Source organism: Anser cygnoides, chromosome 1, assembly GCF_040182565.1.
Source record: "Anser cygnoides isolate HZ-2024a breed goose chromosome 1, Taihu_goose_T2T_genome, whole genome shotgun sequence".
Taxonomy (NCBI): Eukaryota; Metazoa; Chordata; class Aves; order Anseriformes; family Anatidae; genus Anser; species Anser cygnoides.
This window is the reverse complement of record NC_089873.1, coordinates 146,287,924-146,309,083: the sequence shown is the minus strand read 5'-3', so window position 1 is coordinate 146,309,083 and position 21,160 is coordinate 146,287,924. Positions and strand designations below refer to the sequence as shown.

At 37.7% G+C, this 21,160-nt stretch overlaps 1 protein-coding gene across 3 annotated transcripts in view; it reads right to left on the bottom strand.

Annotated features, from left to right (window-relative positions):
* Positions 1 to 21,160, bottom strand: part of LOC106029619 (E3 SUMO-protein ligase RanBP2-like) — a 38,551-nt gene that overhangs the window by 14,005 nt on the left and 3,386 nt on the right. For all 3 annotated transcript variants that reach the window (XM_066990462.1, XM_066990461.1, XM_066990463.1), the window contains exons 4-24: positions 20,354 to 20,506; positions 19,263 to 19,493; positions 18,743 to 18,888; positions 17,238 to 17,430; positions 16,603 to 16,693; positions 15,526 to 15,735; positions 14,053 to 14,231; positions 13,779 to 13,954; positions 13,374 to 13,497; positions 12,866 to 13,027; positions 12,333 to 12,470; positions 12,103 to 12,249; positions 11,475 to 11,657; positions 11,305 to 11,388; positions 10,663 to 10,798; positions 10,404 to 10,501; positions 6,800 to 9,860; positions 6,183 to 6,260; positions 2,174 to 2,338; positions 1,213 to 1,317; positions 242 to 306 (exon numbers count right to left, since the gene is read on the bottom strand). In XM_066990462.1, coding sequence (XP_066846563.1) covers positions 242 to 306; positions 1,213 to 1,317; positions 2,174 to 2,338; positions 6,183 to 6,260; positions 6,800 to 9,860; positions 10,404 to 10,501; positions 10,663 to 10,798; positions 11,305 to 11,388; positions 11,475 to 11,657; positions 12,103 to 12,249; positions 12,333 to 12,470; positions 12,866 to 13,027; positions 13,374 to 13,497; positions 13,779 to 13,954; positions 14,053 to 14,231; positions 15,526 to 15,735; positions 16,603 to 16,693; positions 17,238 to 17,430; positions 18,743 to 18,888; positions 19,263 to 19,493; positions 20,354 to 20,506 — 5,925 coding nt within the window. The remainder of the gene's footprint in view (positions 1 to 241; positions 307 to 1,212; positions 1,318 to 2,173; positions 2,339 to 6,182; positions 6,261 to 6,799; positions 9,861 to 10,403; positions 10,502 to 10,662; positions 10,799 to 11,304; positions 11,389 to 11,474; positions 11,658 to 12,102; positions 12,250 to 12,332; positions 12,471 to 12,865; positions 13,028 to 13,373; positions 13,498 to 13,778; positions 13,955 to 14,052; positions 14,232 to 15,525; positions 15,736 to 16,602; positions 16,694 to 17,237; positions 17,431 to 18,742; positions 18,889 to 19,262; positions 19,494 to 20,353; positions 20,507 to 21,160) is intronic.

Here is a 21,160-nt window from a genome sequence, read left to right as displayed (position 1 = left end):
CATTACTAGCCAAAGCTGTTTATATTAGGAAAACAGCTGCACCTCCTTTCTCTCCCTGAGAAACTTCAGATCTGAACCTCAGTTCCAGTGTCAAAGACTTGAGGCACAGTCAGAGGATTCAAATAACTTTTCCCCAATACATGTTTTATTCCCCACAAAGCGAAAAGTATCAGGTCTTACGAGTGTGAAAATACTTCTACAAATTCAATGACAAAAAGTTGTATAGAGATTTAGTTCATACTTTAGCGTTTTCAGCAGTAACACATTCTCCTTCAGTTTTCAAGTCAGTTTTGCCTGTGATGTCTCCTGCAAAGAATAAAAATTAATAGAAAAGAGCTGGTAAGGCAGCTGACTACTGAGGTAATTTTGGGCAACTATGTTATCAAATAACACCGTGATACACGGGAGAACGTAAAGTACGACTTCAGGAACTTTTCAAATAGCATCATTATTGAAAGAGCGGAAGGGTAATTCCGCTCAGGGTGGCTAAAGAATTGTCATTTTGCAATACCTGGTTTTCTATTGCTATCAGAGAGTTTCCAAGCAACAATGTGAAGTTCAATCTTGCAACTGCCACTACTGCTAGCTTCCTTCAACATTTACTTATATTTCTGATAGCCCAATATCTACCACCTCTTTCTAGCACATAGAACCACACATCCTCAAAAAACAGACCTCCTTTGTTACAGTATCTATCCAGATACCCACTTATGCAACACTAAAGTTAGAGGCACTTCCAAAATAACCATTAGCATGAAAACAAGCAAATTATCTTCTGCACTTGTATTATTACTACAGAGACCAAGTACTTTTTTCCTTATTGAACAGCATTAACTCACATGCTTATAATCTAAGTCTACTATCAGCAGAATTAAACATTCAGAGCTGTAGACAAGTTGTTTTTTTTTTCTTTTGGTCTTTCAAAGGCATCTTGCAAAGCTCAGCTCTTCGTATTCAGAAGAAAGGCAGGAGTTTCCAGGTAAGAAGACAGTTTGATGTTCTTGTTTAAAGGCCCTCTAAAATGTTCTTTTCATTCAGGTACCACTTACTGATAACAATTCAACATACTGAGGTTAAAGATGCATTTTAAGCTGCAGCTTTTCTGATTCCAGTGCAAGTGTTCCTAAAACTATCTCAGGAAAAATCAAATTAACCTCAGAGCCCGGGTGTCCTCTAGATTTAGAGCTTAAATCTCAGTATAAAAAAAGTTACCTGTTGTGTTTTCAGGCATATCTTTTGCAGAACCCTGCAATTTCCTTTTCTTTTCTTGATAGAGTCTTCCATTAAGGTTCTTAACAGCTGTTTCATAGTCTTCATCTTAAGTATAGGAAACAAATGTAAGTTCTCAGGCATCGTCCAAGTACAGAGAAGTCTGTTAAGCCCTTCAGACTCACAAGCCTAGCAAGCACACACAACTTCTGCTAATGTTTAAGTTTCACTCACCAGCAAGTAAGCCTTCACTTCCTATTTTGCATGTGTGTGCTTTGGTGCACTCTTGACTCTTTTTCAGTCTAGATGTGTGGCATGGGTTTCATGCTTTCAGAAAATCTATTTCTTATTAATTTTATTAAGAGTACCACTAAACACAATTGGGAAGGGAGATGGAAGATCTTTTGTATAAAATCAAGCAAGCCTAGATCTTTGTGGGAGGCTGCTCATCATCTCTTATTTCCTGTTCAGTGAAACGCTTCAGAACTGCAATTTAACCAATTGCTACTGAGTAAGTTAAGAGGAATTTAGTTGTATACAACTAGAGTTGATGTAAAATATTCAGTTTCTCTGTTAAGAATTTGCTTTAGAATAAAGAGAAACCAGTCTACCATTTATGGAACCTGAGCATTTTTATTTTTGATAAAGGCTGCCTACCACTTGACTCTCAAAATACTTAGAGATACGCCTCTTGCTCGAATATTTATGTAGTCTTACCTAACCAACTACATTAGCAATGAGTCAGAGCACCCATATAGCACCAATGCAAATTCCTTTTTGTCATTCCTGGCCCTCCCTTGTTCTGTCCTGAAGACTCAAATGTACATCTTTGGCACAAACGAAGATAACACAAACATTACCGCCCATCAGTCCAAACTAGTATTAGAGCGTCTATTGGTTTTAATAGTATTATACCCTTTCCCAACAAAAAGGCAACACAAAGATCAATTTTGACACTCCTTACCATCATCCTCCTCACTCACATATCCAGGCTTATTCTTATAGCAGAAGAATGTTGAAGGTAGTTTAAGAAAGCCAGCAAGAGCTCTCTGCTCAGGGGTAGGTGTTAACTCGTAAACAATTATAACCTCATCAGTTGGAAGATCATCTTCTGGCACTGTCTTCTCAGCTTTGTACAGAAAATGAACAAAGCATTAAAACTAAATTAGTTTAGAACAGGCAGCAACATTAGTCCAACACTGCCATTATTACAGAGCTGACTTAATTCTTAGGTGGTTAGAAACATACATATTCGGAGCCTACATATTTTTATTCAACCACAGGAAACAACAGTTAAAGTTACAGAATGCTAGGACAAAGCATGCTAGAACTTAATAATTTCTGAACTGCATGCCGAACTACGACCTGTTCTATTGCCTTTGAAATTCAAGCCTCAGATCAGTATCAAACCTGCATTTTTATATTGTTAGAAGGATTATTTATGTCCTTACACCAAAGGAAATAAGATTATGGAAAAAGAGCCATATAGGTGTCATCCAGAGAGGTGGAGAGGAAAAATGCAGGACTGAAAAAGAAAACGTAAAGCCACCTACAGCAACATGTACTATTGAATTGCTTCAAGTGTTTGAAGTTCCAGAAAATATTAAATAGCAACTGAGCAGGACTTATTTCAAATTAGTTAATAAAAAGCTCAAATTTCCCATAAGTAATCTCAACTTAATTACCATAGCAGCTGCTGCTGAAACTTTTAGTGTTTTAAGAGTAATCTCATAGCTTCACGTTACTGGAATAACAAAATACTGCTATCAGCGTAAAGTTTAACTAGCTTTCCCAGCAAGGACAAATACTATTGCTGATTTTATTATACAATTTCTTCTGCTCTCTCCTTCAACATCAAATTGCCTATTCCACTTTCACTGAATAAACACTAATAATCGAAGGTTAAAGCTAATAATCTCACATCTTTATGCATAATAGAATAGAAGCAAAGAGGAAGGATGCATCAGTTTAAGGGTCACATGTGGAGTTCCTTTCACTTGTTTTTGTTTAGAGGGGTAATTTACAAAGTAAAGGCTTAAGAGAAACACATTGGTTAACTATTAATAAGAATTACCCCATAAGCACATCAATATCCATATATCATCTGTTTCCAAGAATCATTTGATTGCTTTAATAAGTCAGCCCACTTGATAACACAATAACATACTGCACTAGAGGTCTGCACTAAGATAGTCAGCAGAATTTGAAGTGGGCTCTCAAAAGCTCACTGTTCTTTTCATAATAAAATATTCGCCAGCTTTGTGGCACAACGTAGTCAAGGTGGAACCTAAAGCTTCAGCTAGGAATTAATCAGTTCCTGAGGAACACTGATTTTCCTGCTCAAGCATTTTGACATTCATTTCTGCAAAAAGAGACAGGGAGAGAAGATAAATTTAGTGTTCCTAGACATGCCCCGATACTCTGGCACAACTGACATATTAAAATAAAGCTGCTTTTTAAAAGTAGCTTTCCCATTTGTATCTTCCAGCAGAGTAAAAGCAACCTAAGTAGTACTAGAATAAAAGCAGCATTCGAAGTTCTAAGCCCCAGTTCAATTATAAGTGCTTTTGCAGTGTTGCCTGCTCCACATTTGTCCCAGCTGATTAACTTCTAATCAAGGGGAGTCAATCACTTCAGGTTCCTAATATAGCATAGAGAGAAGCTCAAACTCATAGCCAGCAGTCTTATCTCAATAGCTCTTCTGAGCCTGTATAAAGTAAATGCAGTACTGTGTTACAAAGGTAGGCAGGTATGCTGCCTGCTAGCACATGCTTTATTCATTCAGATTAGTTAAGCAAGTGTCTCACTTTGGTTGAGTAAATATAAAAACTGAATAAAACAAACGTCAAGAAGTCAGTTCAGATCAATACACAGGTAAAGTTCTTCACACGTTGATCAAACACTGATTACAATCCCAGCAATCCAAACATCCACTTGAAGTGACAGAACACTTGAGCAACAGAAAGGATTACAATGTGCATTTGCCCTCAGAATATGAAGACTGAGCGAGATGTTCATGGGATCACTTAAATCAGTTTCTACTCAGCCTCTCCACAAGAAAGTTAACTTTGCTTATTTAAAATTGCTGCAAACAGATTAAATGTATTTTCACAGGCTGCGATGAAAACAGTGCCATGCACACATACAGTATATTCCTAAAAGGCTGTTGATTTTGGGATGATACAGCTTTCTACTCGGGGAAAAAAATCCACACAGTTGTTAGTATATGGAAGGAACAGAAAGAGCAATACCGCGCACAACAGTTGGAAGCAGTTTCACTGATGTATTACATTTTTGCTTTTATTTCGTCTTTGATATAAAGATCATGTAGATGTAAATATCTAGCTAGTCACAATAATTGTTTTGTCCCCCCATACATATCAGCGAGTATCTGCTAAATATAAAAATACTGAAGTTTAAAACTTAACACATGCAATTGACTTAACTATGAATTAAAATTGTTAAAATACTTGAGAAAAGCTCATGAGAAGAGCCAAAGAAAAAGCTAAGAAAAAACTAGTTGTTTCGCACCTCAATGGAAAATGACTTATGAGGTTAAATTTCTTTTGAACATTGCCCTAGCAAAACTCAGAAACCATTCCCTGAAAGATGTTCCCCATGAGAAACTCAAATTATATTTATGTAGACTTGAAAAGCTAATTCGGACAGGACTTAAAGTCATTTGCTATTAAGCCAGTCAGAGCTCAAAACCAAAACCAAAACCTACACTGAAGGTAACACCAACTGTAAATAAAGCAAGGTATATAACCATACCCTAGTTATCAGGAAAGCAGAAATGAAGAACTGTCTGAAGTACCAGAAAGGCATATGATTTTTTATTTCATTTCTTTAAAACACCTTCCCTGTTCCCAATATAAAAACAAAATGAATTCAAGGCAGCAAGAGTTCTTGCATTTATGCATTAGCTCAGAATGCTAATTCACTTTATTTTATGGACATTCAATGATGAAAATGAAATCAAATTATTAATAGACTCGTGGATGCCTAAAAACACAGAACATTTGACTCTCAATCAGATATGCAGAAGGTGGACATGAGTTCAGCGTTTGAATAAGAATAGCTTCTCTAGAAATACTAAGCTGGAAAAACGGTGTTTGAAATGACTTTGACAGTTTTTAACAGTCTAAGACACTAACTTTAGAAGACTATCTTGTGCAAGCTACAATAAAAATTTGTTTTTGAAAATTAAACTGCTCTTGCATAACTGCACTAGCTTGAGTATGCTTCCAGCAAGCCTAACTTAGGAGAAGTACTGTTTTTAACATCTTATGATGACACAATCAAGCTGTAAGGTGTAATTTTGGTTAAGGGTTCTGCATGTAAACAAGATGGTTACATCAGCAAAAGCTTTTTGGCTAGCTAAGGTGGACTTCGTATTATACATGAAGCACGTACATGTAAACAGTAGCTAAATTTGGCTCTCTCATCTCTGCCTACGCCTTGTTTTTAAAATTGCAGAAGTTAACATTGATAATAAGGAAACTGAATTAAGCATTTCCAGCACATAACTTGAATATATTTTAAGTTTTACTAGTTAACATGTCTAGAAATCTTCAAGCATATTTCACTGAAGTGGAAGACCTCAGGTGGGAAGAGAGTCACACTTTAAAAATAAAAAAAAGAATATAATTCCTTTACTAAAAGAGAATTTTATAGATGCAGCGTGTGTGTGTTCAGTAAAACTGTGAAGTGCAAGGCAGGTTTCTAAATACCCTTAAAAAGTAAGGCAAACAACAGCCAAAAGCATAAAAAAAGACCATCCATCGTGCTCACACATCAAAGGCATTCTCTTACCTGACAAATACAGTAGTCAGACACAGAATTTTAAGTACTCTCTTCCAGCATGCATGTTAATTGTAAGGATTACTAAGCCAACTGCTGTGCTACAGTTGGGTTACTGTCCATGCCTGCTAAAGTGTTTTTATCACACATTCAGTGCAGCGTGTAAATACCTTTACTGTCAGGTTGCAAGGAAGGTGTGCTTGTCCAAAAGGCCATTGGATTAGATTTAAAAAGGCTAAAATTAAATCCTAAAAAATAAATTGTTTGGATGTAAGTGTTTAACTGTACTTTTAAAGAGGGGAAAACACACTTACCTATGCTTTGGAAGCATTCTGTAGTTATGTGTCACAGTAGGAAAATTCATGTTTAATGCTATACTAGCTTACCGTACTCACCTGAATAAACTGTAGCTAACATCTCTGCCACCACACTTTATTATACTTTAGTTAAGAAACAGTTTGTCTTCATAAATCTGAGACTAGTATGCAAATTATATACTATCATCTGGTTAAACAGTCTTGCAATGGTAGGAAGCAGTGCATGAAATCAAAGAGAAGTACCATACCATTAAAATGCTAGTGTGGTGGTTTTACCCTGCTGGGCAGCTAACCCACCACAACCCCTCCCCTCACTCCCCCCTCCTCAAAAGAAGGGGAGAGAAGAAAGTATGCTGGAAAGAAAAAGAGATATATTATTGAGACAAAAAAAGTTATGTGAGTAGCATTAAGAGATGACTGCTTAGTAAGTTGCATAGCTGAAAAAAATTATTAGTTCAAAGGACGCTCACCTTTTTCCACAATTCTAAATGAGAAGTTGGCGGGCCCATCATGTGTCGAAGTAGCCAAGTTGCATGCCTTGCTGTCTTGAGGCTTCTGCAGTGCACTGGAGCTTCTTGGTCCAGCTACTTCCTTCTGCGATGCTGGAATATTGCCTTCGCCTTTTCTTGGAGAATTAAAGCTGAACCCAAAGAGAGAACCAGTGGCCGAAGTATTTCCAAATGTGAATGTCTTTGACTTTTCATTACTGAAAATGCTCTTGACAGATTCAGATCCGAATACGAACTTCGGAGGAGAAACCACTGTTTTTGTCGGCGTTTCAGATGTGCTCGACACCTCTGAGGCCTCTACAGTTACCTCAGAAGTATCATCGCCATGGCTGAGGTCGGTTCTTTCTCTAGTAGTTTCTTCCAGTACAGCTACAGCATTTTTGCCACATGGAGATTCTTTTGGTGTATTGGCACGAGAATAAAGAGGTGTTATCAGTGTTCCTTTCTCTTGGGCATTCTTTGCTTCATCAAAAATCTGCTTAAATGAGTCTGCCACGTCTTGCTGTTTGAATCGCACAGCTAGAAGCTCGACTTTCCGTTCTCCATCTGCAAAGTTTTCATCATCATTTTTTAAGAAGCCAGCTGCACACTCTTTGGATGGATCATCTTTCTTAGTGGCATTTTTGCTAGGTTCCTGTATGGTAAATTTAAATCCACTTGGAGGCACTGACATGGAAAAGTTAAATCCTTCCTTTGCAGACTTCACTTCAGAATCAGCAGGAATTTGAAACGTAAATGCTGGTGTCTTGCCTTGCTCGGCATGACCTAACTTAAAGCCTTTTCCTAAGAAATCACACTTAAAACCTGTTCCTAGTTGTCCTTTGGCAGGTTCAGATAATTTACTTTTCAAATCAGAAGTAGATGTTGATGAAGCATCACTAACAGAATTACCAGATGGATTTGGTGTTTGACAAGCTACACAGGCTGGTGAAGAACCTTCATTCCTTACAAAACAAGTATTACAATCCCACTGACCTTCCTTTTTAGCAAAAAGCTCCGCAAATGTATTCTTCTGTGGCTTAGTTGCAGTTGCATCAGCAACAGAACTGAAGCTGGTAGCAGGAAGTGCCTGAGCAGTAGACACAGGCACATTTGGTTGACTTTGTGATTTAGGATTCTGGCAAGAATGAGAGTTTTCATCATTGGATTCATTTTGGACTAGGCCTACAGAGCAGTCCCACTGACCTTTTTTAGAAAAAGGAGTTCCTAAGTCATTTTGAATGGTTTTTGGAGCATCTAATACAAATTTAAAAGAAACTTGAGGAGATGCTTCTGTATTCATTTTGCTTGGATTCTGGGAGGCAACAGGTTCATTTCTCACAGAACGGATGCTGCCATCCAACTGACCTTCCTTTTTAGCAAAGGCAGATCCAAGTTTGTCCTGCACAGTGTTACCGGTGGCTTTGAAACTTGGAGCAGATTCAGTTGATGGGGTGCCATGTGTTTGCCACGCATCTGCATTTGGGCTTTGGCACGATACACAATTCTTTGCAGTTGCTTCATTTGGAACTAAGCATACCTTACATTCCCATTGATCCTTCTTCAGGAGTGACTGTCCAAACCCACCAGAAGAAAAGGTTTCCTGAGCTTCCTTTCTGAATGAGAAAGTTGGAAGGGCAGATGCAGTTGGAACAGATTTAAGACTGACTTTGTTACCAGGTTCACTGGTCACTCCATCTTCTGGAAACTGAAATACAGAGTTCAGGGTCCCTGAGGTCGATCCATTAGACTTCTTGATATCCTGACTTGTCGTTTCTTTTGCAGTAGTCTCACTAGTCTGAGCCACAGATGTGTCAACATTTGATCCTAGGGTTTTTAGGATGTTCTGTGACTCCTCAAACTTACTTTTGAAAAGCATTGCTTCCTCTGGTGTTTTAAACCGAATTGCAAGCTGTTCTGGTTTTGGCAACTCGTCTGCATAATCCAAAGCATGCCATACAAATGACCTGTCCGATCCAGCATTTGGAGTTAATTTCATATCAGTATTTATGTAGTGATTTGCACAGATTTTCAGTACTTGGTCCCGTCTCATTAAGAGACGGAATTTGCCAGATACTTTATGCTTCAGTATTTTCACATTTCCAATACCCCTTTCTTTCCATTCCTTAGATTCTGCATCAAAACGGAACAGTTTGGCTCTGTTACAGAAGAATTCTTCTTCATCTTCCTCACCTGTCTTTACTTCAATCTTGTCAGGAAGGGGCACCACTGGATCAAAATGAGGACCATCATCATTCTCATCTCCGAGGGTGCTTCCTCCCTCTGTTTCATGACTTTTATTGGCCAAATCAGAAGTTGAAGTCATAAATAAAGACTTGCTTGGTTCTTGGAAACTAAACATATCACTCCTCTCAAAAGCCAAGTTTTTACGTGCATTCTGTGCCATGCCTTCTGTAAAAGGGATGCCTGAAATATGTTTATTACCGAAGTTGAATACATTTCTTTGACCAGTTGGGTGGCTGTTAACTGGTTTTTGCTCAGCGTATCTATCATCTTGTAAAGGTTTATCAGATGTCAGAAGACCCAAAAGGCTTTCACTGCTGTTAAAAACTGCATTAGCAGGCTGTGTTGTAGCTTGAGGAGAAGAAAAGGTAAAGTCTCCATCATTAGACTTGAAGTTAGTGTTGAATTTAAAAGTTGTTGGTTGACTTGACTGTGCTGGTGTTGGCAGACGTGTTTTTGACCCTTCTACTGTTCCTGGCTGTCCAAATTTAGATTTTGGAAATTCTATCATTTTTGATTCTGCAGATTTTAAAGCTGTTGGTGTGACTGAAGGCTTTGTGAAATAGCCAGGTCCAGGTAGCTGTGGATTTGTGCTTGCCTGTGGAACACTGTAATTATAGTAATCACCAGCCCCACGAGGAGAAATGATCCCAGGACCATCAAAACGCAAAGATGTGCCATATAGGTCTTGGGGAAACACACAAGCAGAAGTGTTTTGCAGAGGTGGTGTATGGATTGTTTGTTGATAAGCATATATATGTTGCTGAGGTGCAAGTCTGTTCATGCCATAGACAGGTGCCTAAAGAAATAGCGGAAGGCAATTACTTTTCTTGTTATGGTGACAGAACAAGGTATTACTATGCTAGAGCCCACGCAGACATGCACTCTTAAAAACAGTGCGTGTTTTAAAGTTAGTTTAGACTTTAACTTATGAGATTGCCTTAAACTGATTATTTTAAATCTTGAATGGCATCTGAAAACAAGCACTGAAGAGGAGCAAAATATGAATGGGCTCTTTGGTGTTTTTGAGGCTCTTTTTTTTTGATAAGCAAAATTCTCCTTTCCTATACTACTTTTGGGAAAAAAATTAAGTGCCATCACACATACCCAGTAGGGGACACGCACTAACACATTTACAGACCAGTTTTGCTGGCCGCTCTGCCTGATCCCCACATTACAAAGAAAAAGCAGAAAGATCAACCATCAGCTACCTCCATTTTAACAAATGCTATCTGTGGAATGCAGTAACTTTCAACTACAAGCAGTCATTCAAGACAAGAATCAAAATCACTCTTTTCTATAGACCAGTAGGAACAGATTGAACGGATACATTCATCCTTACCTTTGTTGGTGTTACATTGGTCGCAGCAGTTCTGAGAAGATACTGAGAGTTATAGGCAGGTGACTGGCTATAGTAAACAGATGGGCCAGTAGTAGCAACTGAAAATGAACACCAGAAGAGTTTATATCCTTTTTTGTAGTTTTGAATGGATTTTCCCGAGATCAGTTTTAGTTATGAACCTTAAAATATTTCTGCAATATTTTAACGAGTCTACCTCAGTTTAGCTAAGTGTTTAATTAAGATTTCAGCAACAACTTACCTGTTAATGGAGCTTCATGAAGATTTTGTGCTCTCTGATAGCTCTCTGACAAAATATCTGTTCCATAGATTTCACCAGGCCAACGAGATGATACATTCGAGTTGGAATTGTTGTGTTTCATTTTTTGCATCTCATTCTATTAAGACAGTGTTTCAATTAAGAGAATGTAAGTGTATAACACTGGTATTTGTAGAAGAAAGCATAAGGAGCGATACCTACCCTAATTACAATCATGTTCAAACTCTGAAAAAAAAATCAAGAGGTGGCTGTTGGAATAATCCAAGATCTGTTCATGCTATACAGCATGCTGGGAGTGTTTTCTAAAGCCAGAAATAAAAGTCCCAGAACCAACTGGATGATACCCAAGCTGATGATAGCAGAACTCTTTCTGCACACACAGTCCTTGGAAGGGTTGCCTCCATACCCCTGCCTGAGTCCTGAATTGGGGTTTTTAGGCAACAAGTTTTACTCTTGCACTCATTTTAGGTAGATGTTTACAAAGATATTTTCACTGAGTTATGTGGTAGCATGAACTAATGTTAGCTTGCTAGGCTAGGATCAGAGTCCTTACTATAACAACAAGATGAGCTGATCTGCATTGAACATGGTGACAAAATTGTTTAACTTTACAAAGTCGTTTACCTTTAAAGCTTCCACTTGCTGACAGATCATTTGAAGTATAGATCTGTGATCTTCTGCCCACTGAGGGGGATTTTTAGGAGAAAACTGGGGAGCAGAAGAAAAGTTCATTTAACCTATTGAATTTTTATTCAAACATAACACTTCCCTAAAATAATAACTGGCTAATGTACCTTGTAGCTCTTAGATGGTGAGACAGAGAAGTTATTAGACAGTGAAGTGGAATATTTCACTTCTGAATCTACAGCTGGTGACAGGTCATTTCCGAAGGCAAGACTTGCCTCTTCATCATTCTCTCCGAGTTCCTGAATCACTGCGTCCAACATTTCCCTCACAGTTTCAACAGATACCGGCAGCTAGAAAGTTATTGGAAATGCAAGTCATGATTGCATTCTTCCTCAGAGAAGGAGACTACGTTCTGATCAGAAATACTGTTTTTTCAGCAAAGCTCCAAATCAAAGTTAATGTAGGAGAACAATTCATGTAAGCTTTAAATTTTATTTGGAAACTGTTAACCTCTGTAAGAAAATAATGGGCAAAAGCTATTTGTTGGCAAAGAAGCTGTCAACCACAGAGTAGTCAGAACACTGCACGATCTGGTATCTTACAGAAGTTTCCCAGAATGTACTAGCCCACTAGAGTTATGCAGGTTATTTGTCATGTGGGAAAAAATAAGTTTAGCTTGCCTTTAAGTAAAGTCTGGTCTAAAAAATCTGACTTGAATGCAAATGGTTTCATTTTAAAATAGTAACATAAACCAATGCATCTCTCGAAACAAGCTTTTAAGCAAGAATTACTTACTTTCTCAGTTACTGACACATCAGAGGAGCTTTCGTCTAAGATCTTCATTAGATAATGCTTGCTTTTAAAAAGATAGACTTTGTGTTCTTCTTGTTCTTCTAGCATCATGGCATCATTCTCAATCTCCTCTGCCTTTCTTTGGAAGATCTAACAATATGCACATTAATTAGAATCAGTCAGAATGCAAGTGAAGAAAAAGCATTTGCGGGTAATGAAATTTATGAACTTACTATAGCAAGATTCCAGTATGAAACGACATTCTTAATAGCTTCAAATGCTAACAAAGCATCATCAGTTCTGCCATCAACTGCATCCAATGTTGCAAATGCTATACGTGCCTCTTCTTCATAGACTGTAACCTGCGAGACCTACAAAGCAAAAGACGAGTCATACTTAACTCGATACTTGGAACAGAAAGTGCATGTGAACGCCACTAAATAATCAGGCAGGCGGAGGTTAATGATATTACTAATTTTTTATTCCTGTAATACAAGGAAAACACTTTTTAAAGAAAGTTGGTAGTAAGGGAGTTCAGTGTCTTCCAATCAAATAGAGTTTTAAAATTAAAAATAAAGTTATAAGGAGAGATTCCCCTGCCTTTAATCAGACATGCAGTTACTACCAAGTATCACTGTTAATGATATTATATTAGTAACACCATAGAGCCGTAGAATGCAAGAAAACCCCAACCAACATACACACACACAATAAATTTTTGTGATATAATCCCTCTTACTTCAATTTTAGATTAATCAATCTGTACCTGGATGTCAAGTCTACGGAAATGTTTGAAGAGAGGATCAGTAGGTTCAGGAATACTTCTCTTCTTTTTGACTACTTCCAGCATAATCAAGACTCTCTTCCAGTAGTAAACACTTCGTCCAATGTATTCCTTCTGGTCATAAAAGGAGTTAAGGCTAATACCCTGTTGAAGAAAAGGGAATAAAAGCAGGTCATCTCAACAAATTCAAACCCATTGCTATTCATACATATTGTTCTCTGAAGCAATTAGTATCTTCTCTAATACTTGTGACAAACCTCAGGCGACCTCTCTACAGAGCTATGTAACATACAGGTAGAAAATACCACTACAGTTAAAAGTAGCATTAAGAGAGTAGTGAGGGATAGAGAACTCACTAGGGCGACTATAGCAAGTAACTTATCTGGCAAAATTAACCACAGTTCTCTCATCTGATTTTATCTACTGTTTAGTTCACAAAATAAGAGAAAAAACATCAGATTATACATATTTTAAAATAATTTTAGCTTACGGTTTTTTGCAGTGTTTTTGCCCAGTATATAATTAAGGCAGGTTGAAGGCCATGTTTATCCAGTGCTCGCAGAGTACTTATTCCATGCTGTACTACAAGCCTCGGTTTTACTGATGTTTCTGGCCTACATATCAGAAGAAATATTCCACAGTTAGTATTCTTTTTTTTTTTTCATCTTTTTTAGTCCTAACCTACATCTAGCTTAAAAATGCATTATTAGAAATGAAAACCCCATTTTTAGAAAGTTCTTAAGTGTCTCAAGCCCCTCCAGCAGTAAGACTTCAATGTCCAAAATACATCAAGAAAAATGAATTTTACACACAATCTATGGGGATCAATTCATGACACCCTTGCAGAAGCTACTAAAAACTCGTTTCGAATATTTCCAAACTTAAAAAGCCTTACATTATTTTTCTGTGCGTAATAGTACGAACGGCATCCCACCAGGCTCTTTGCTTTTCAGTATAGAGCTGCTTGCACACTGCCAATGGTAAGAACTGAGGCTGATGTGCACTGTAGTGAGCGTTAAACTTCTCTTGCAATTCTAAGTTGCTAGTGAATACCACTCCAAGCAGAAATACCTGTTTTTGTAAAAATAAAAGATAAATAAATAAAAAGTATTAGATACCAAAACTCTTAAATTGTATAGTACATTTAAGAACATGGAAAATTTACTTACTTCAAGGTCTAACAGGCAAATGGATTCAGGAGCATCTGTCTCTAGTCTTGATGTTTCTTGGGGCAAGTGAAAAAGTTGTTTTAGCCATCTGCGCACTGGGGGTAACACTGACATTAAGATCCACTGCAAACAAAGCCACACGAGGTGCTGGAGACTACCACGGTGCATTCGAACAGCACCTATGCAAAAACAAAGTTGTAGGAAGTTAATATCTGCATCCTAGTTAGGAAGACTAACATCTGATCGAAGCCGGGTTTCGTTATATGAAAAGTAGAGTTTTAGTATATATATCACACTGAAGGAGCTTCCTAGCAATCTCTTCCCATCTTTTTGCCTCCATCTAAGTTGGAAATAAGCATTTTAAAAGTAAGATGTAGCATTCTTGAAGTGATTTTGGCATCTATTTATATTATATAAATAGCTTTCGAAGAAGCAGCATCTACTTCATAGGAGTGCACAAGCCAAATGTATTAATACTTTAGCTTTTCTGTCAAAGCAAAGAATGGAGATAACATTTCCACTGAAGTACATAAGAATTTTAAATTTTAAACTCTTCATTTTGAGGCAGCAGGTTAAACTAATGCATTAAACAGAAGTACTGCAGCTTTTCTAGTTCTGTAATGCTCGTGAAATCTCTATCTTCAGCAATGTTAAATGTTAAAATAGCTTGAACACTTAATTTCTAACTTAAAGCCAGACTTTTTTTTGCAATTATGTTTTTGCACTTATTTCTTTAACAGGGAAAATCTTTAGCCTGCATGCAACATGCACAGACCTTCGTTGTTTTAAAATACATAACAAAAAACACTACAAATAAACTGCTTATGAGAGGTTGTGGTAGTATAAGCTTTATTTTAGCTATTTAAGATAAAGGACTGTAAGCCTTATTGTCTAAAATTACTTAACAGAGAGTTAGGTAGTACACAGAAAAGATTTAACAGCCTAAAAGTTTCTAAAAATTATCAGCTAGGTAAAAAAACTACTAGTACTCTAACCTTGTTACACCAAAATTCAAAGCCAGACTTCATCATCAAGTCAAGTTCAAAAGTAAGAAGTTTTTACTAGTTTGCAATTCTTCCTAAAGTTACCTTATTTTTGTGCCCGTAACCTGTATTCATAGGTTACATAGGAAGAGAGACCTGCCTTCCCATTGACACTTATCGATGTACAAACACAAAGAACTAAACAGGCAGCAGCAAATGAAAATGGATCAGAACAGACTAGAAAACACAGAAAGGATAGAAGTAGGGAAGTATGTGACAAATTCTTAAGAACCAGGCATAACAATACTGCTTCTCAGCAACATGTTACAGCATAAATTGAAACTCCTTACGTATCACTCTTTTGGAGTAATTAGGGCAACACTGAACAGCTAGTATGGCTGTCTCTTACTGCAATATGAAGTATTTCTAGAAGACTCTCTGGTACAGACAGTCATGTTTATGCTGAGTTTCAGAAAGTAACACCTCTTACCAAGATCGTATTTATGAAGTTCCTCTTGCACTGGTGCTTGCATACTGACATTTCCAATATCATCCGTACCAAGGAAAGACCTCTCTCTGGAAGCTCCATTCTCAAAGAGACAACCAAACAGCACAGATGAACCGCTTTTGTTTGCGAAAGATTCCACAACCTCTTTCAGGAAGTCTTCTTTGCCATGGCTCAATTTCAGCAGCATATGACCTAGAAGACAAAAATATCACTTCACATAGATAAACAGTGAACTTAATCAAGGAAAGTAGTATTTGATACAGTGGGCTGTTCTTGCTACGGAAGGCTGAGAATCAAGATTTCCCCTTATGAAACCCACAAATTGGTAAGTTATATTCTCCCTGTAATTAGGTCAGTGTTTCAGCACATAGGCTTTCCAAGCCTTTAGTGACACCAGTCCCAAGGCATTTGTTTTCCTGGACAACTGGATTTACAAAGACTTTTTTTTTTTAAATTATTGTTCTAGGGGCATTGCAACTGTATTCAAAAATAAGCAGCTGTAATACAAGTTGGAGTTGATCTTATCAAAATCCATTCTGGAACAATTCAACCTGATGTTTACTGTTCTGTTGTTTTTTCTTGTTTGTTTTCATCTAGGGGCTATAGAGCATGTAGATTGAAAGCCTGCCTAAGCTTAGCAACAGAAACAGCAAACCTGATGAACAAATAAGGGAATGGAAAGGATGGAGCAACAATAGTATTTTATGCTTGGGCTAACAATACTTGTAAACTTGTAAAATAGAATCAGCAGGCAGAAAGCATTTTCAGATTAGGAAATGCTAAAAAGTTCAATTCTACCTCAGTGTCCTTGAGATAAAAAGAAGAAAAAGCTCACTTGAAAAGAAAGAATGAAGTCTACCACCATGCTGAAGAGGAGGAAAAAAACATTAGATGTCAGGATCAAACTACTGTTTTGCATTTCATATGGAGTCAGAATCCAGAGAGTATTATTGCATTTCAAGACACAAAGTGTATTCTTTAACAAGAGTTACTTGATTCTTAAAGTAGCTATTCATAAGACTGAAACGTAACTAAGGGATTTTAATTATTTTTCATTACCAGACTGGCTTTTCCGATCACAGGCCAACATTTCCAGGGTATCTTGTCCAGTATGCTCCTCTTTTATTAGGTTTGACTTTGGTTTAGGAACCTGGTGAAGAATTGTTATAGCTTCTTTACTATACAAAGCAGATCACTTAAATTAGTCTCAAAAATTAGGAAACAAGCACAAGAAAACTTAAGAAAAAGAGCATCAATTCTGAAGGTACTATATAACACATCCCTTGAAAAATATGAGGTGGGCAACTGTATCTTTTGCAAATAGCACACAATAGCACACCTTTTTAGTTCTGCTGTCTACGCAAGAATAAGGGAGTTACTCAGTTCATCCTCTTCCCTCCCTACACCAATAAATTTACTATTCATTATGTTTTCAGCTGTATTGCAGAAAAGAACAGACTGTGGGAAATACACTCATTAGCCTTTAAGAGTCAATTTACTTTTGACAAGAAAAGCAGTTGATGATACACTTTTATTCTAGTGATGCCATTTGAAATCTTTTAAAGAATTGTGGAATAATAAGATTTGGTGAGGAGGGAGTCTTACAAACACTAGTTAATTTTCAGAATACAAATGTTTAACAGAGCATTCCAAGAACTGCATCAACTAAAGGCATACACTGAAAAACAACTTACCTGGAAACTTATCATGTAACACAGTGCTGCCAGTTCACACGCCTCTTTCCACTGTGCCTCACTGTGCTGAGCCATTTTCAGTAGCAAAGTTCCAGCATGCATGTATAACTGTCCTTTCACTTCGATGAAGGTATGAGACAACTCGTCAGTCCCACTCACATAGGTTTTCACTGAGTGAAGCACACCATCAAGACTAAAATGTAGAAAAGACTCATTCTGAGCAAAGTCCTGGTAAAAGCTATAGCACGTTTGGGGACAACGTTATTTAACTGTGAATCAAGTAACTTGATGAGTCAACTAGAAGGCAGAATAACCGTCTCAAACTCCCAAAGCTCTCAACTTTGTTTATTGAAGTAAAATTCACTTCACTTACCAAAAGGACAGACCAAAATACAGTTAGACTGGTTCTTCCAAATAAGAGGTACCGCAGCAATCTGAATAGCTGCAGGCCAGTAAATAGTCTCCACTCAGGAGTGGCTTTCCAATAAACAGTCAACACTTTCAGTAACCTGACAAAACTATAATAGCTGTTAGCGTTGCCATGATCTAGAAGTGCTTCAGATCTAGGTACCCTGAAGGACTCTAACGAAATGTTAGAAGAACAACCACACGTTTATGGTCAATGTTCGGGGGGGGACATATTTGGACATTACCTATTCCTCAACCATTGCCTGTATTGCTTCATATACTCATTCAAGAAGAGCAGACTGAAGAACATTGTTTTAAAAAAGGTAACAATCATCACTTAAGCGAGAAACAAAGCTATGTCAATAGAAGTTAGTGACAAAGGGAATCACAGAATTGTAGGGGTTGGAAGGGACCCCGAGAGATCATTGAGCCCAACCCCCCTGCCAAAGCAGGTTCCCTCAAGCAAATTGCACAGGTAGGCGTCCAGATGGGTCTTGAATATCTCCAGAGAAGGTAAAAGAAAGAAGAGAAGGTAGATCTAAGGGAACATGGCTCTTCACCAACAAATTGGCTACAAACATTGTTTTGTACTACTTCAGCTGTGACACAGATGGTACGCCTTGAAACCAGCTAGCCCTGAAACACTATCCAGTTTTCTCTGAAGGTGAATGTTCTTACTGCAGGCAGCTTCCTCCCTTCCAATTATATTATATGCCTAAAATTCTTCATTATTTCAACATGTGTTGTGTTAACTTGACCAGGACAAAGCTGATATACAAGCATCTGGGAAATTTTAATGAGATAGTTGCTGAGGTACAGAACATTCTCTTACTGAATGGCAAAAAGGTAATTGACCCAAGATAATATTGGGTCTTCCCCATGGTTATGTGCTGACTACTCAAACAAGGCTTATAGCTTGGGGCTCAAGCCTATTAGGAACCTTTCTTTATTCTAAAACAGAGAGTCTCCTCTCCCATCCACAAACTGGTTACACAGTGAAATTGAAGCCTGGTAGATGTTCTGTGACCTAGAAAAATACATGCAATTCATAGAGGTTTTTTTGTTTTGCTTTAAATACAGAAAAGGTAAAACTATACCTTTTGAGTGCGCCTCTGCATTCTTGAACATCTCTAGAAGATAGCATCACTTTAAGAAAGCTGCAATAGGCCAGCAGATAGTCTTTCTTGATAGTTCTCCAATTACTTTTATCAGACTCCAAGTCTTGTACAGATTCCAGATATTCCTAAAGAAGAAGGTTCAGAGGATAAGGAACAGTCATCCTTCCATAAAGGCAAAGACAGTACTTCTCCAAAACAAATCACTATCATTTACTGCATAATCTATTTCCACTACTGAGACATTCACCAACAGCAAAATTCCAGGGAACTATTTGCCTGAACAGTTTGGTCCCTGAAATTAGAAACTAAACAACTCTGTAACATTTAACTCTAGGAAGGAAACTCCAAGGAAGTACTTTGTAATTTGAGTGGTTTCACTAATTTGCATTTGAAGGAGTTAAATCACTTGAGAAATAGCTGTCAGTGTAATGAACTAAGAGACACAAGCTAGTTTAAATGATATGGAAGATTATCACAATATCAAAATATGATTACACACCTCAAATGTCTCTATGACACAGGAGCACCATTCCAAGCTCGACTGCAAAGGTATTTTCTTCTTTGCCTCCTGACAATGGAAAACAGCGTCTCTCAGCCTATTATTTGAGCGGTACAGTGCAACAAGTCTGATGTTAACGTAGATATCATCTGGTCTTGCATAGAGCTCTGCTTGAATAAGGTCAAAAAGTTGATTCCATCCATCTTCACCTTTACAATCCAGCAACTGCTCCTATTGAACATGAAGGCAACACGTTAATATTTCGTCTTGCATGTGGGCCTTTTCAACAACTGCATTAAGAGACAATTCTCTTGCCTCCACCACACAGACTACATTACTTAAACTATTAAAGCTGAAAAGCTTCCAGTTATTACAAAGTTTGAAGAAATACTCAAACATTTAAAATACAAAAAAAACACAACAATTTGCCTCTTATGGATGGTATGTTCAGCTTGTGAAACCATTTGCTTCAAAGACAGCATACCCTGACACAGAATAGCCTGTCTGAAACAAGCATCTTAAGACTAGGTGTCATTGCTGCTGTGCTACACAAAACTAATACCTGTGCAAAAGTGAGATTGTGTGACTGAAGGCATTTACACAGTAATTGAGAATTAGAGCGTTCCTTACTTTATGCTGTTTTTAATCCAAATTAAAAAAACAAAAAAGCAGCGTAGAGAGCAAGGAAGTCTGAGTTCTCAGGCCTGCCACCTTCCTGCCAGTCACACAATAAATAGAGAACTGCCTACCTAGTCTTAACTTTTTGGATGTGACTACTAACATGATTTCCCTGCATTTTTGAAGACTGTCAACCCTGAAACCTTGAGAAGCGTATGAGAGCCTGCAGCTGCAGTTTTCTTGAAAGCTAGACAGAAGTGTCAAACAGCAAAGAAATTAACATTTCTTTAAATAGAAGAATAAATTCTAGAAGAATTAAATCTAAAGAATATTAATTCCATTAGATTTAATACTCAAGATTCTAAAATAATTTAGCCAGGAAGTTTTACATGAGATGACACGGGAAAAGTGCTCCAGTCAGATACTAGAAGCTTCTTTAAGTCACAGAACAGAGGTTGGAAATTGGCATTTACCTTCAACTTGTAAACAGCAGGGCTTCCAGGAAACACCTTAGCAGCTTTTTCAACCCAGTATTTTGTTCTTTCATCAGTGATGTCATTATTGCACGGTAACTCCGCTATCTTCAGCACTAGATCTTTCTGTGCTGGGTTCAAATCCACAGAGCGCTAGTTTTCCCCATGCACACACACGGAAAAAAAGTCAGGAAAAAAAGGTAACTTGATCTTGCAATCCACACAGAACAGGAAAGAATTACACCACTCGTTGAAAAGACACAGGTATTCAAATTAGACAGATCTATTAGTAAATACTTTCTGAATACATTAAGAAAGACCTCAGTTTCTAAACTTATCACTAGTTTACAGCACCCAGATACATCTGCTGCAACTCAAAAGAGCAAAAATTCAGAAAAGAAAAGATTTAGAAGAGCAAAAATGCAAAAGCCAGCTATTCTGCCCCTACCACCAGCTATACGCAGGCAGCTGGACTCTTAAGTACCTTTAGTCTAACTCCATATGGACACTTTTGAAGAAAGATATAATTAAGTCACACACTAAGACAAGCTGGGATGTATTGGCAGCAAAACTGTTGAGCACATCCTCTCCCTCCCTAAAACCTGAACAAAGGCATTCTGATGGTGAATTTCTCATTGGGCAAGCATATAAATGTAAATTATGTTTGCCCTGCCCCATCTCACTCCCCCCCCCGCCCCCAAACCCAAACAAAACCCAAAAAAAAGCAATAAATACAAACAACTAGAAAACACCCTAGGTCTAGTCTTCCAGTAGCAACTAGATTACTGCTGTCATCAGAGCCCCTGC